Genomic DNA, 15656 nt, shown 5'->3' with positions numbered 1-15656 from the left:
TACTTGTCTTTCACTGTCTTATTTCACTTCGCATAGCGCCCTCAAGGTCCATCCATGTTGTTGCAAAAGGCAAGACTTCATTCTTTTTTTACGGTGGAGTAATATTCCATTGTGTATATGTATATACACGCACACACCTTGTATCTTCTTTATCCATCCAACCATGATGGACACTTTAGTTGATTCCATGTCTTGGCTATTGTAAAATGTTGCAATGAACATAGGGATACAGATATTTTTTTCGAGATAGAATCTTGTTTCCTTCGTACAAATACACAGAAGTAGAATTGCTAGATCATATGGTAGTTTTATTTTTAATTTTTTAAGGAACCCCCATACTGTTTTCCATAGTGGCCACACCAATTTACATTCCCACCAAGAGTACACGAGGGTTTCCTTTTCTCTACATCCTCACCAACACTTATTTCTTGACTTTTTGATAATAGTCATGCTAACAGGTGAGGTGATATCTCATTGTAGTTTTGATTTGCATTTCCCTAATAATTAGTGATACTGAACATCTTTTCATGTACCTGCTGGCCATCTATACAGATGTCCTCTTCAGAAAAACGTCTGTTCAAATCCTTGGCTCATTTTTTAAACAGATTTCTTTTTTGCTATTAAATTCTTTAAATATTTTGGATATTAAATCCTTATCAGATATATGGTTTGTAAATATTTTCTCCCATTCCATAGATTGTCTTTTCATTTTGTTGATGGTTTCTTTTGCTGTGCAGAAGGTTTCTAGTTTGATGTAGTCCCACTTGTTTACTTTCGTTTTGTTGCCTAAAAAGGGTGAATTTTACGATATGTGAATTACACCTCAATTTTTTGAAAAAGTAGGTAACTAACTAACAATTCACCATTTTGGCCTAAGAAAAGGTTTAAAAAAAATATTGAGGTATAATTCACATAACATACAATTCATCACTTAAAGCATACAATTTAATGTTTTTAGCATATTCAGATATTTATAACCATTACCATAGTCAATTTTGTAACATTTTAATCACCTCAAAAAGACACCCTGTTATCCTTGAGCTATTACCCTCCCCTTCCTCCAATAATCACTAACAATCATAAGCAATCACTAATCTACTTTCTGTCTCTATAGAGATTAAGTTTATTGATTCTGCCCTCAATAGCGAGACAATTTACTTAAGGGAGTTAACTAAGTACAAACTGATAGAAATACAGGCAAGTACTTCATTAGCATAAACTATTTAACTGTATTCAGAGTCTCAAAGCTCCCAATCTAAACTATTATTTAGTAAGGCTGCTCAAGTTTATTAGGTTAAAAACTATAATGTCCATTTTTCAAATTTTTTAATTAAAAAAATTACTTTCTTCTCATAATCACACACTAGAACTTGATTTTCATTATATGTCCAGACCTCATAAACACTTTAAAAATTAAACCTGTTACCTTTTTTTTTTTTTAATAAATTTACTTATTTATTTTTGGCTGCGTTGGGTCTTCGTTGCTGCATGCAGGCTTTCTCTAGTTGCGGCGAGCTGGGGCTCCTCGTCGCTGCGGTGCGCGGGCTTCTCACTGTGGTGGCTTCTCTTTGTTGCAGAGCACGGGCTCTAGGCGCGAGGGCTTTCAGTAGTTGCAGCACGTGGGCTCTAGAGCGCAGGCTCAGTAGTTGTGGCGCACGGGCTTAGTTGCCCCGCGGCACATGGGATCTTCCCAGACCAGGGCTCGAACCCGTGTTCCCTGCATTGGCAGGCAGATTCTTAACCACTGCGCCACCAGGGAAGCCCAAACCTGTTATCTTTTAAGGGCCATTTAACTTCAGAAAGAAAAAAAAAACATTCTATAGGCACAGTATGAACTTCATAATCCAAGCTAACAAACCTCAAAAACATGTTTGTACACTGTATGGACAAGGGTATGAGGAAACAGGCACTTCTGCAGATAGGAAGGTAAATTCACACACTCTCTATGGAAGCAAACTGGCAAGATCTATCAAAATTTAAAATGTACAATTCTCTGACCCAGCAATTCTCCTTCTAGGACTTTATCCTACAGATGTAGTCATGTATGTAAAAAATGACATAAGCTCAAGATTATTCAGTACAGTACTAGCTGTACAGTAGCTACAGAATGGGCATAATCTTAATTGTGGTATATATAATCACTAATAAAATGCAGCTATGAAAAAGAATGAGTAAGTGAAGTAAGTCAGATAAAGACAAATATATGATATCGCTTATATGCAGAATCTAAAAAAATGATAGAAATGAACTTATTTACAAAACAGAAACAGACTCACAGACTTAGAGAGCGAATTTACGGTTACCAGAGAGGAAGGGGGAGAGGGACAGATTGGGAGTTTGGGATTGACATGTACACATTGCTATATTTAAAATAGATAACCAACAAGGACCTACTGTATAGTACAAGGAACTCTGTTTAATATTCTGTAATAACCTAAATGGGGAAAGAACTTGAAAAAGAATAATACATGTACATGTATAACTGAAACACTCTGCTGTACACCTGAAACTAACACAACATTGTTAATCAACTATACTCCCAATATAAAATAAAAATTAAAAAAAAGAAAAAGAATGAGACTGTTATTTATGTACTCAAAGGTTCTCCACGATATTGTTGTTATTATTAAGTGAAAATAAAATTAAGAAGCACCAGTGTGTACAATATGCCGTCTGTAGGGAAAAGGTACACATTTACACACGTTGCTATTCAAAACAGGTAATTAAATTTAAAAAAGAAAGTATACGTTAAAAACAATGACACATACTTTGTTATGTCATACTCTTGATGCCTGGAGGATGAACACAAATCAATTTTTACCAGAATGTCAAAATTTGAATAGACAGAGTAGTGAAAGAACAGCACAGCTAGATATTCATTTAATCACTGGTTCAGCAAACAGATAATTTATTAAGGGTGTGGAGGTTCTCTGCTAGGCATTGGGGATATGCTGAAACTTGAGTCTGACCAGAGACAATTAAACACATAATACTGTCCCATGAGTGTTCTGACAGAGTAAATAGAGGGGATTCGGAGAACATAAAGCAGGGGACCCATCCTGGTCTAGGAATCAAAGAAGGATGAAGTATTTAGCAGACACAAAAAAGAGCAACACCAGTTAGATAGGTTAGGTACAAGTTCTAAGAGCTCAGTGTCTGGAGTGCCTCAGGTAAGTGGCAAGAAATGAGACTGGAGAGGAAAGTCAGATTGTTCAGGGTCTGCAGTAACCTATGTTACAGAGCTGGGTTTTTTTATTCAAAGGGTAAGAGAGGTAAAGGAAGTTATCAGAAAGTTTTAAGCAGGTGATCATGTTTGAAAGGTTATTCTGAAAGAGTAACCAACCAAAGGTAGAGAGACCTTAAGAATTTATTAGGAATTTGTTGCAGCAGTACAGATGAGACATAATGCTAGCCTGACCAAAGTATAGTAGAGGGATGGAAAAAATGTAAGGACTGAAGAGGTACTTGAGCAGTGAAGAGAACCTGATGATAGGAAACGAGGTCAAGACAGAACAAGGAGTCAAGGAAGACATCTAGGTTTCTGACTGGGGCAACAGGGTGAATGAAAGTAATGAGAGATACTGAAGAAATAGATTTGGGGAATGGGGAATGGGTTCAATTTTGGACATGCTGAATTTGAGGTATTTATGAGCTATCCAAGTGGAGATAATTAGTAATTCATTAGACATACAAACAGTATGTGTCTTCAACTAGCCTGAGGTGAAGAGAAGCATTTAGTTCTCCCAGAGAGAATACTGTGCAAGAAGTACTGCAGAGTTAGGACCAAGCCCTGAAGAACACCAACATCTAGAAAATGGAGAGATAAGGATGCAACTGCATAGATTAAGAAGGAAAGGTATGAGGGGTAGGAGGAAAATAAGTTTTATGTAATTTTAATTTAGTTAAGAAATGGCTCTTAATTAAACCCTAAAGAGCATGTAAGGTTAAAAGAAATGTATCACTCTTTTTTTTTTTTTTAAACCGTAGTGACATTTTAGTTTTACACCAAGAATTTTGCTTTTCTTGTTAACTGAACTATAGGTGATTTACAACATTGTGCTAGTTTCAGGTATACAGCAAAGTGATTCCGCTATACATACAAATATATTCTTTTTCAGATTCTTTTCCATCATAGCTTATTACAAGACATTGAATATAGTTTGCTGTGCTATACAGTAAATCCTTGTTGTTTATCTATTTTATATATAGTGGTGTGTTTCTGTTAATCCCATACGCCTAATTTATCCTCCCCCTACCTTCCCCTGTGGTAACCATAAGTGTTTCTATGTCTGTGAGTCTGTAAATAAGTTCATTTGTATTGGTTTTTAGATTCCACATATAAGTGATATAATATAATATTTGTCTTTCTCTGTCTGACTTATTTCATTTAGTATGATAATTTCTTTTTTTGGCTGTGCCACATGGCTTGTGGGATCTTAGTTCCCCAACCAGGGATTGACCCAGGACACCGCAGTGAAAGCACTGAGTCCCAACCACTGGACCGCCAGGGAATTCCCCAGTATGTTAATTTCTAGGTCCATCCAAGTTGCTGCAAATGGCAATATTTCATTCTCTTTTATGGCTGATTAATATTCCATTCTGTGTGTATACACACACACACCCCCTTCTTTAACCATTCATCTGTTTATGGACACTTAGATTGCTTCCATGTCTTGGCTATTGTAAATAGTGCTGCTATGAACACTGGGATGCATCAAATTAGAGTTTTTGCCTTTTCTGGATATACGCACAGGAGTGGGATTGCTGGGTCATATGGTAACTCTACTTTCAGTTTCGTTTTGTTTTTTTTAAATGAAGTATAGTTGATTTACAATGTTGTGTTAATTTTTAGTTTTTTAAGGAAACTCCATACTGTTTTCCATAGTGGCTGCACGAATTTACATTCCCACCAATAGTGTAGGAGGGTTCCCTTTTCTCCGTACCCTCTCCAGCATTTATTGTTTGTAGACTTTCTGATGTGTATCACTCAATAAAACTACATCCCAATGTCTAGGGCCATATTGTAATCAACTCTCAATATCACCTATAACTGGAAAACAATTTGTAAAAATGCAACACACATATTATCCGAAAACAATTTCAAAGAACAGTTTCATAAAAATAAAGATCATTGAATCTAGACAGGCCCCCCAATTCATCAATAATACCAGTGGACTCCTAGCAAGTAGATCTAATATTGTATTTTCCTGACAATAAAGTTGCTCATCTAATAAGAAGCATTCTTTCACATGCTAGCGTATGTACTTGTCCAAACTTTGGAAAATCTGGGAGCGAGGGCCTAAACTTAGGCAATGCAGACAGACTCGAATAGTCTAGAACTTTTTTTTTTTTTTTTGGCCGCGCGGCATGTAGGATCTTAGTCCCCCGACCAGGGATCGAACCCATGCCCCCTGCACTGGAAGCTCAGCATCTTAACCACTGGACCACTAAGAAAGTCCCTAGAACTTTTTTTTCAAAAGAAATTATATAGCCAGAGTACCTGCATTGAGTACAATAGCTATTTAATATTCTGTTGTAACTGACAAAGTAGCCTTTTCTAGGGTAAAGTCCTGTATCTATTCCCTCAAAGGCATCAGATGAAGGGACTCATAATAATGGTCATGCTGCAAACGCTAGCTGGATTAATAAAAACACCTGAAGGCAATCTATACTATAGAAAAAAAAAAAGAAAGTATTATTTAATGACCTGACTTCCAATGCCTGGAACATTCATAGTACACAAAGAACTCTAAAGGAATTAGAATGTACAGGACTTTAGAGGCAGATAATCTACGTTCTGATCTCATATTTGCTACTTTATGTATGACCTTGGACAAGTCAATTTCCTCACTGTAGAAATATAAGCAAGTTTTGACCAATAGCAGTATTTCATCAGAGAGCTGTCTGTGGCTAAATTCTAAGACTTACCTCATTAATTAGGGCCTCAAATTGGTTCTAATTTCCTAAAAACCATATAGGTAAATCACATATCCATTTCTCTTTAGCAGTCCATAGTAAACTACAGGCTTAAAAATACTACCTTCCCCACCCCGCAAAATTTAATGCTGTTTGCATTCCCAACTCACTTTTCATAGGATGACATAATTAGATTTCATATGCATATCTTACATCAAGAATTACCTATAGTTTAACTAGAACAGGTAAACTCTTGCTTAAATTAAACCCTGGCCAATTTCAAGGATGAAGCTTCTAATACAATGCTTGGACATTTGTCATGCTATTTGAGCTATAAACTCAAAATGTCCATGGGCCAAAGTAAAGAGATGGAGGTAAAGTTGCTAAGCTTACCTGAATCCTCTCGTTGCACTACAGCTCATTTAAAAATTTCGTCAGCAAACCCTAAGTATCTCATATTGGCCAACAGACTAAGCATAACAAAAATGAAGAGCAAAAATTTACCTTAACTGCAACCCTACTGGGTTGATCCTGATTCTTAAAATATTATAAATTCTTGTCACTAGTTGGTCCATTATTTCGAGAGTAGCTCTGACTTTTAACGTCCAAAGTTTGCATACCTCCCTCCCTTTTAAAAGTAGATTTTTTTTAAGAGCAGTTTTAGGTTCGTGGCAAAATTAGACAGAAGGTACAGAAATTTCCCATATATCCCTTGTCCCCACATACCCACAGCCTCCCATACTATCAACATCCCACACGGGGTACACTTATTACAATCAACGAACCTATACTGACACGTCATTAATACTCAAAGTACATATTTTACATTAGAGTGCATTCTTGGTGGTGTATCTTCTTTGAGTTTTGACAAATTTACAACATGTATTCACCATTACAGTATCATAAGGAATAATTTCACTGCCCTAAAAATCCACTGGGCTCTGTCTACTCATCCTTTGCTTACCCATTTTTAAGCCCTAAATTGCAAATAGTAGTTAAGAGATTCTAAATGCTGAAATGACATTCAGAATCTTGAGGATGAAAAGGGAAGGCAAAAGCCAGGGCAGAAAAAAATAGGCCAAAAATAAGAGCAAAGGAGAAGTAAAGGAGAGCAGCTGCATTTTAAGAATCAAAACACTCCATCCCTTAAAGAGCCGAAGCCAGATCCTTTAAGTACTGTTTTTCCTTCCCATTCTCTTCTAGGAGTTCTGAGAGGGTCTTGGCTAATATACTATAACTGAGTCTTCTTAAGTAGGCAAAGCGTTACAGCTTAAGTAAATTCCTGATCTACATATAAACATTTATTGGAAGTGACTCATACCTTAGACTCACTTATTTTTAAGATACTAGTGGCAAAAACTATGAACAGTCTTGAGTTGGATGCTCTTTGATAGCACATTGTACACTGGCTCTGCAGTCCTCTAGGCTGTATTCGTGAATAGGATTAGCTTGATTAAACAGATTGAAGAAATTTTATAACCGACACTCAGCCTTCCCAAATGTTAAGTCCATTCCTTTCAACACATCTGCCCTTTATTCAGCACAAGTGATATATTGCCTATAGCATCAATTCTTTTTACAGTGTTCTGTATTTCATCTGTTCCTTAACCACTGCTTACCCTCCTTGACTAATGCAATCTTATCCTTGATAGCTCTCATTTTCAGTAATACTCTCCCTCTAATCTATCACTAATCACTAGCTAACTCCTATTACTGCTCTTAGGAGATTAAGTCCTACAGTAGTTTCCAAGTGTCCTAGAAATTAATTCCAAGATGCCTTACCTTACCTTCGTTGCCAAGTCTTTAATAAGGTGTCCCAGATTACTCCTCCTTCCTTCCTTTCCTCATCTATCACCCTCTGGTATGCCTGTTTTAAATGCCCTTAACCTGACAGCCCTCCATTTCCAGCTCACATGTTGTGCCACAGGCCTAGAATGCCTCCTTCCCCCCAAGGCAATCTACTGGTCATCTTCCTCCCATCATTAAAACTTCACTTGCCATGAGGTTTTGTCAGATTACTGTTAGGAGATGCTACTTTTTCTAAAATAATGGATCACAACCCTGGGTGCACACTGAAATCACCAGTGTGTGAAGTTAAGTTTCACCAGCGTATGAAATGTCTTAAAATAAAATACTGAGGCCCTGGCTCCATATCAGACCAATTAAAATAGAATCTCTAGGCAAAGGACCCAGATACCGGTAGTGATAGGTGGGGAGTTGTTTATGTTTGCCTGTTTGTCTCCAAAGCCCCACAGGTGATTCTAAGAAGCAGTCAGGGCTGTGAACCACTACACTAATCCTACCCAGGCTAGAAACAGAACTCCCATAACATTTATCCAATATGTTCTCTAAATATATCCATATCCCATATCCCAAAAATACACTTACCACATAGCCTTGACCAATATATATAATGTAAATATCCAAAATGTTCCTTCATGAGGCTTAAACACTTTACAGTAGCTTATACACTTGAGCACAGGGTTTCTCTTTTGTAAAATGGGAAGATACTGTCTACATTATAGGGTTGCCATGAAAGTCAAACAAGATACTGGATTTAGCAAAGCAACTGACTTATAAAGGGCACAAATGTTAAATCCCTTCAGGTATCAAGATTAACACCTGGATTCACTTTTTAAGAAAGAAACAAAACTCAAGTGGCAGTATGGAAGATACAAGCTATCTGGATGAGGCTGAGTAGATAGCTCCTGGCCAAGGGTTCTAATCAAAGGGGTCATTCTTTGCATAATACAGACACTCAACAAATTTCACCAGAAGTATGTCCCATCCTGATCTAACCCTTCCTTTAAAAAATTCTATATAGGTGAAATCTAGTTAAAATTAATGCCAAAACCAATAAAAACCTGGAGAAAAAGTCTTTGAAAGTAAGTAAAATACAGCCCAGGGAGGTGCCTGACTCTCATAATCCCTTGGCCACACTGTGTGAAGAGGCTGTTCCCAGATCACACAGAAGCGCCATCAGCTGGCTCTATCTGCTTCCTTGGTCCCTGCGTTTACAAGCACCCCAGCACAGGATATCTAGAGAGGAATCTGCTGCCAGGGACTGGTCTGCCAGAAAGTTAAAATGGAATAAACCTTATTCCTTTAAGTATCAAAACAAAGGTTAAAAGTTATAAAGTCAAAATTCAAATGAGTATTAGAGAATAGAAAATAGGCCAGTAATGACAAATAATGCCAATTTCAATTGACTGACAAGGGCTACCAGGACTGGTGGTGCTGTATTTTAAGAAGAATTCTGAGACTGAATATATGGGTTTATCAGGAAAGCATGCCACGAGAGATAATGGATATTGGTCATGGGAAGAGGAGGTGAAAAGGACAGCATGTATGACATGTATTTTCCATCCAGAAGACTCATAACTTCAAGAGTCTAAAGAGTCTAAATCTAAAAAGGTAAGCGGTAATGATGTACACATAGAATGGCATTGTTCTATCAGTACTAATCATACTTTGTTATCAATCATTTGTTTCTGAGGGCAGGAAGTGTGTGTATCTTATTCTTTTTTTGTATCTCCAACACACATCAGAATGACCTATATTTAACAGACTGTTAACAAAAGTATACTTAATTAACTCTATAATAAGAAAACAGAGAATTATGAGATCACATTATTTTGTGATATGACATAATGTCACATTATTTTGTGATATGACATGATATGACTTAAGGTCTATACACCAAAATACTCTCACACCCTAATAAATGCCCATTTGAACTGCAAGCTTGATTGCAGTAGGTAGGTAGTGAGAAAAACAAGCAGTACCCAAAATGGGAAAGCCCAGGACTAGATTTAGAAGCACAACTTTTAAAAGGGACACCTCTCCCCTCATTTTACTCTTGGGAGATAGAAGCAAAAAGTTAAACTTAAGGTTAACCAACAATGAAATGATACTCCATTTCATTTTGCATAAGTTTTCACTAGACAAATCCCAATCACCATGAACTTGTATTTAGTTCTCGTACATGGCAAAATATCCACTATGTGTAATCAAGCACTTAAATATTTAATATGGTGAGGTTCTAATGTCTATTTTCACTTAGGCACTACAATACCATTAGTACTACTTTAATTAAAAGAGCTAGTGTGTGATAGAAGAGCAACCTTCCCACACTTGCTCCACAATTGGACCAGAAGAGTGAAAATTAGTTTTACTCAGGGCTTAAAATTTTATCTATTCTCAAGCTCAAAACTACAATATCAAAACAAATAAACACCTTAAAAGATTATTTTAGGTTACAGGATAGAGGTGTTAAAAGCAAAGTTGGTGGTTAATTCCAAAAATTAAGCTTTGCAAAAAATTAATGTAATATTAATGACAAGTATACTTGTGACTAGAAAGAATGGGTCTGGATGATCTCTCAAGGAATCTTTTTCTGGATTTTCCACACTTGTGCCTCCTTCCCTATTGAAGGGACACAAGCTTAACTGGCTCTTTGCTATTTTCTCTAGATTTTTGACACACAAACAAGTTAACCTTGTTAACGTGCCTTTCCTCACAGTTCCAAAATTTCTGTCATAAGAATCAAGTGACTAGGCAATGAATATAGATTTCTTTCTGTGGTAGTTCTGGAAGCAACAAGTGATTGACTATTGAAAAGGGCTTTAAAGCCTTAGATTGCTGAATCTTAATGCTTATAGTTAATAAAATATCAGACATCAATTTGATCTCACCAATAGGGCAAATTTAAGCAACATTACTAATTGTAGGTTATCTGAGCAAAAGGGGCTTTCATATCTCAAAAAAGAAAAAAAAAAAATCAAAGTACACAAAGTGATCAACTTCATACCATCATCAGCAAACATTTGCCAGCATTTGAAGACAGCTAGGAGTAAAAGGACTTAGGTTTTGGTCCAGGCTATGACTCTAATTAACCATGTGATTTTGCAAGTAATCCAGCCTCAGGTTCTTCACCTATAAAACAATGAATCTGCCACTCCCTACCCTACTTACCTCATAGGGTTTCTGTGAGGATCCAATTAGATAACCTATTTGGAAAACTATGAAGACCTAAAATATATATATATATATATATATATATGGAACCATCATCATGCTAATCACCATGTAAAAAGAAATCATTAGTCCACAATTTTCTCCATTCTACCCACTTCATAATCAAAATCACATAACTGTACCAAAAGGAACTATATTGCTATGTGGTTCATTTTTATTACCTAAATTCAGTCTGCTCTCCAAAAGGCTATATAACGACATGTAAAGATGAACTAGCAGAAGAATATATGTGGCAAAGTAGGTAGAGAATTAAGTCATTAAAATCTTTTCTAAAGATTGTCTGCCCCAAACTCAAAGATTCCTGATGGGTCCTTTGAAATCTTCACTTTCCTCTGGATTTCAGATGCTTAATTAAAGCACTCTTTTCACCATTTAATTAAGACACAGGAATATTCTTTCTCCCACAACTCTGAGTTTTGTGACCTTCTAGTAAACATACCATAACAGTTTTTACTGGATCATTCCAATTGGGCTCTATAATACTGCTCTCTAGTGGCTTTCCCATGAGTGAGAAGCAATTTCCTACATCTTTACTGGGCTGTAGAAAGCTGTATATGGTTCCCAAATAATAGAGAATTCTTCCTCTACTGTCACAGTTCTTGATAGTATGGTTTCTATGCTATGTAAGCCAGGTTCCTGGCTGCCACTGTATGAAGGTGTATGAATCTAGACAACTCACTTATAGTGACTTGGGACTCAGTTTCCACATCTATAAGAATGAGAACTGGATCATCTCCAAGGATCTGTCTGGTTGAAATAGTGTATGATTCTCTTCAGATCACATTTATCAATCCTGTGACTAAGAGACCCCAAAGAACAATCCCATCATAGCTGCAGCTTCGAAATATTCAAAACATATCTCATCACTCCCCCAGCCCACAAACGATAGTCACAGCTACTGTAGAACAAATAAGGAATGTTTTAACAGTGCACGGTGTTTTTTTTGGGGGGGGGGGTGGCGTCTCCCAATGAAAACTACCTAGTTACACAACAGTTAAGACTGCAGTTCTCAGGGTCATTAGATTCCAAAAAGAAACTCAATCAGGAAGATAATAGGAAGACACATGCAAGAAAATAAACATGAGTGTTCATTTCCAGAAACCAGTCCAATTTCACACCAGGTTACCTCCCGTGGCTAGGGATAATCTGAGGAGTCCAAGCCTAACCTCTGTCACTTCTAATCTTAGAATACCAAAAAAGTCAGCAAGCCTTCACAGATCACTCAGTTTCAATCAACTCTGGGAATCTTGAATAAGAGGCCTGTATGAGGTGTGGTGGGCATGGGGGGGTAGAGAGGGAAGTGGCTCACAGGATGAGCACAGAGGCAAGGGTCTCCCTTCCAGGTAAGACTTCATCTTAATGGTTAATTAAAATAATGTTCGAAAACCAAAATCCAATAATGAATGATTTGCTCAAAAACTAAATACAAGGAACTCAGCTAGGAACACAATGGGATACGCAGATGAATTCAGGAAATTTTAAATTCCTTGATGCTCTGGCTCTGGTTGAAGTGGGCATGGGGAGGCTGTCATCCCTTAATTGCGATCTCCACACTACCCCTTGTCTGGTCAGTTTGAAAACATAATATTAAGAAAAATGTACCCAAATGTTAGTACTTAAGGAAATATGCTGTCTCATGAGTCTCCTAATGACTTAGGAATTCAGTGGCTGACTGGCCATTCAGCTTTAGTAATCAATGAAGACTTAGCAGGGATTAGTTTTGAGCAGGGTGTTGAAAGAGAGTAACAAGTCTACTTTAGTTACCTGGGAATATATATACTTTTAATATAACATAACGGATGGGAGGAGCATGCTCGGAAACAAGGACAAGGATCACCATTAGCAAGCATGCAGAAAAACATCAAGTCACCAGTTAACAGCAGTCTAGCAGCCCTTCTTCATCGTGTGGTTTCCACCGTCTCAGGCATTACATTCGTGCTCAACCAACTACAAAGTTTATTTCTGTTACAATGACCACTACTGTTTTATCTAAAACACATAAGCTTGAGGGGAGCCTCCCAGACATCAATTTCTACTGTGAAACACCACCACCCAATGCAAATGATCATTCCCTTCTTTTCAAGCTCTCTCCTTATCTGCTACCTTCAACTCTACCATGCATCTGAGGAGCATAAATATGTACATAACTATAAGTTAAGATGATATACATTATAATGATTTCCATTATTTCTCAAGGGCAAACTGCTTTGAAATGTGATTTTAGGTTATTTGCACTTATGTAAGAACACAAAGCTCTTACATGTCTGGGTTTCTAGTACAGGCAGAAGGTTAAGGCAGAAAGAGTATTAAAAGCCTCTATCCTAGAACCACCCCCCCACAAACCAAAATTGTTTCCAGTCCGATACGTTTAAATAAAAAGATGTTACCCCCGAAAATATAAAATTATCCAAACCTTTCAAATATCATGATACTTCTGATAGATTCTACAGTAACACCTATAATCATAGTTAAAGGCTTAGAATGTAAAGAACTTACACATTTTTATGCCCCTCCCCCAAATTTAAAATAATATATAAACCCTACTTTTGCTAATATACGGTGAACCTGCATTTACCTAAAAATGAAACTGCAGTTAACAGCACTGCTTAAGAAAAGTTATTTGAAGAGAAAATATAAAGAAACCCCAACCCAAGTAAAAGAGACATCTCTTTCCCACTAGTGTTGCTGGTAACTTCTAAAGCTCTAAGTGGTATAATTCATCTTCTCACATACAGGATAATAATGCTTCCAGTTGTTAACACAAATTATGTCAAATATAACGAAGGGGAAAAAATCATCAGCAATACAAGGTCTTCCAATACATCACATAGATAACATGAAAGTCAATCTCAGCTTCACATAACTTGGTCAAACCTGGTAGAAACCAAGAGGGTGTGGATGTACCAGCAACAGTTACCACCGACTAGGCTAAATGATAATAAGCCACAAATTAAAGGTACGGTATAAGGAACACCGCACACCTCTCGATATTACACACCTCTACTTTCTTCAATGTTTGGATTGAAAGAAAATAATTTATCCCCCTCCATGCGTTTTCTCTTTTACAATATAAATTATTTCCAAGCCTGGCTGGCTAGTGACATAAAACATTTTCCCCAAGAGAAACCTACAGAAAGATACAGAAGCCTAGGGCTTTCTCTCTCTTCCTAATTTTATTTAAGCCCGTGACTCCACCTCTTCTTACACTTTCCTCTAGGTTACCTCTCCGGAGGGTGTGAAAATATCAACAGACGGTCCCCCAGCCCCACCCTCTCAGTCAGTAGTGCCTCGCACTGACTAGGCTCATCCCGCTCCTTCCCTTTCAGCCTCATCACCTTTGAGAAGCTTATCGAATACTTCTCCCCATTTATACCCGCACCCTTATTCATGGCCGAGCACGACAAGCTCCGCATCCTTCTTCCAAGGAAGGGACTAGCAAAAAAGAAAGAGGCATGCTCGAGAAACGACAGACGAAGAAACGTGACAGCCAGACACTTTAAACCAGCGGGGTTGGCCTTTCTCCCCCACCTCAGCCTGGAACCAGCACTCGGTTCCCTAAATACTGAAATCTCTGGTCTTCACGCTCTCCCCACCCCCGCAGAGATGAGGCCGGAAAATGAAAAGGCCGGGGTGAGACGCAAGGCTGGGTCAACCTTAACGGAGCCCGCTGCCCCCACCCCCCGGGCTGGCGTCCCCGGGGAGGATGGAGATCGCGGGAGGAGCGAGGGTTCCCGGCTCGGGACCCGCCAGCGCGCCCGCCCGAAGCCCCCAGAGACGCAGCCCGCTACACCCGGGCCCTTCCCCGCCGGCCTCCCCCGGCCCAGCCCCCCGAAGGGCCCCTCCCCGCCCCGGCACTGCAGCGGCACCCGGGGCGGACCCCAAGCTGGCCTCACTCGCACACACGCCACACACAAAAGCGCCGCCGTGGCCGCCGCCGCCACCGCCTTCCCGCCCCCACTGCGCGGCGGAGTAATCAATGAGGCAGCCGGCGCCCGCGTCCTCTCCGTGCACGCCCGAATGCGGGGCCCGGGCGGCAGGGGCGGCGGCGAGGCTCACCATCGCTCCGCTTGATCTCCACGTAAATCCCGATCTGGATCTTGCCGAAGTTGGCCGTTGCCATCACCTCATCTGGAGCAGCGGCGGCTGGCCGAGGGAGGGGGACGCGAGGGCGGAAAAGGCGGGGAGGGGACGGGGTAGGTGTGGGAGGGGGAGCGGTTGCCCGCGGCCGCGCCGGCCCGGGCGACAGCGTGAACGCGAGCCGGGGCCGCGAAGAGCAGCGGCGGGCTGGCAGGCGGAGGCCCCGGGCCTGCAGGCCGGCGGGAGGACGCGCACGCCGGGGCGTCGGGGTGAAGCGAGGGCCGGGGCCGTGAGGCGGCGCGGGCGAAAGTGGGCGGGCCCGCGCCGCCCGCCCTGGAGCCGACGCTGGGGAGGCGGGGCGCCGGGCGCCTGCGCAGAGCGCTCCTCCCGCGTCTCTTCCTCCTCCGCCAGCCTTTCCCCGCTGCCTCGAGGCGGCCCCGCCCGCAGTGAGGTCGGCAGAGGGAGCGGAACGCGCGCTCTACGGCCCGCAGCGAGTCTGCGCCTGGTTTGATTTCGGCGTGCGGCCTGGAAGAGGCAGGAACCCGCGCCCCGGTGCCATCCGGCCTCTCTGGCTTCCAAAAATTGGCGCTGTTGCTGGAATGGATTAAGGACCCTGTGGTTTCTGG

At 40.1% G+C, this 15656-nt stretch overlaps 1 protein-coding gene across 2 annotated transcripts in view; it reads right to left on the bottom strand.

Annotated features, from left to right (window-relative positions):
- KIF2A (kinesin family member 2A) overlaps positions 1-15319 on the bottom strand; it is a 65476-nt gene extending 50157 nt beyond the window's left edge. For both annotated transcript variants that reach the window (XM_061187830.1, XM_061187831.1), the window contains exon 1: positions 15010-15319. In XM_061187830.1, coding sequence (XP_061043813.1) covers positions 15010-15073 — 64 coding nt within the window. In that variant the 5' untranslated portion in view covers positions 15074-15319. The remainder of the gene's footprint in view (positions 1-15009) is intronic.
- Between the last annotated feature and the right edge of the window lie 337 nt (positions 15320-15656).

Source organism: Eubalaena glacialis, chromosome 4 (assembly GCF_028564815.1).
Source record: "Eubalaena glacialis isolate mEubGla1 chromosome 4, mEubGla1.1.hap2.+ XY, whole genome shotgun sequence".
NCBI lineage: Eukaryota > Metazoa > Chordata > Mammalia > Artiodactyla > Balaenidae > Eubalaena > Eubalaena glacialis.
Note: the sequence above shows the minus strand (reverse complement) of the source record. Positions and strands in the feature narration are given on the sequence as shown.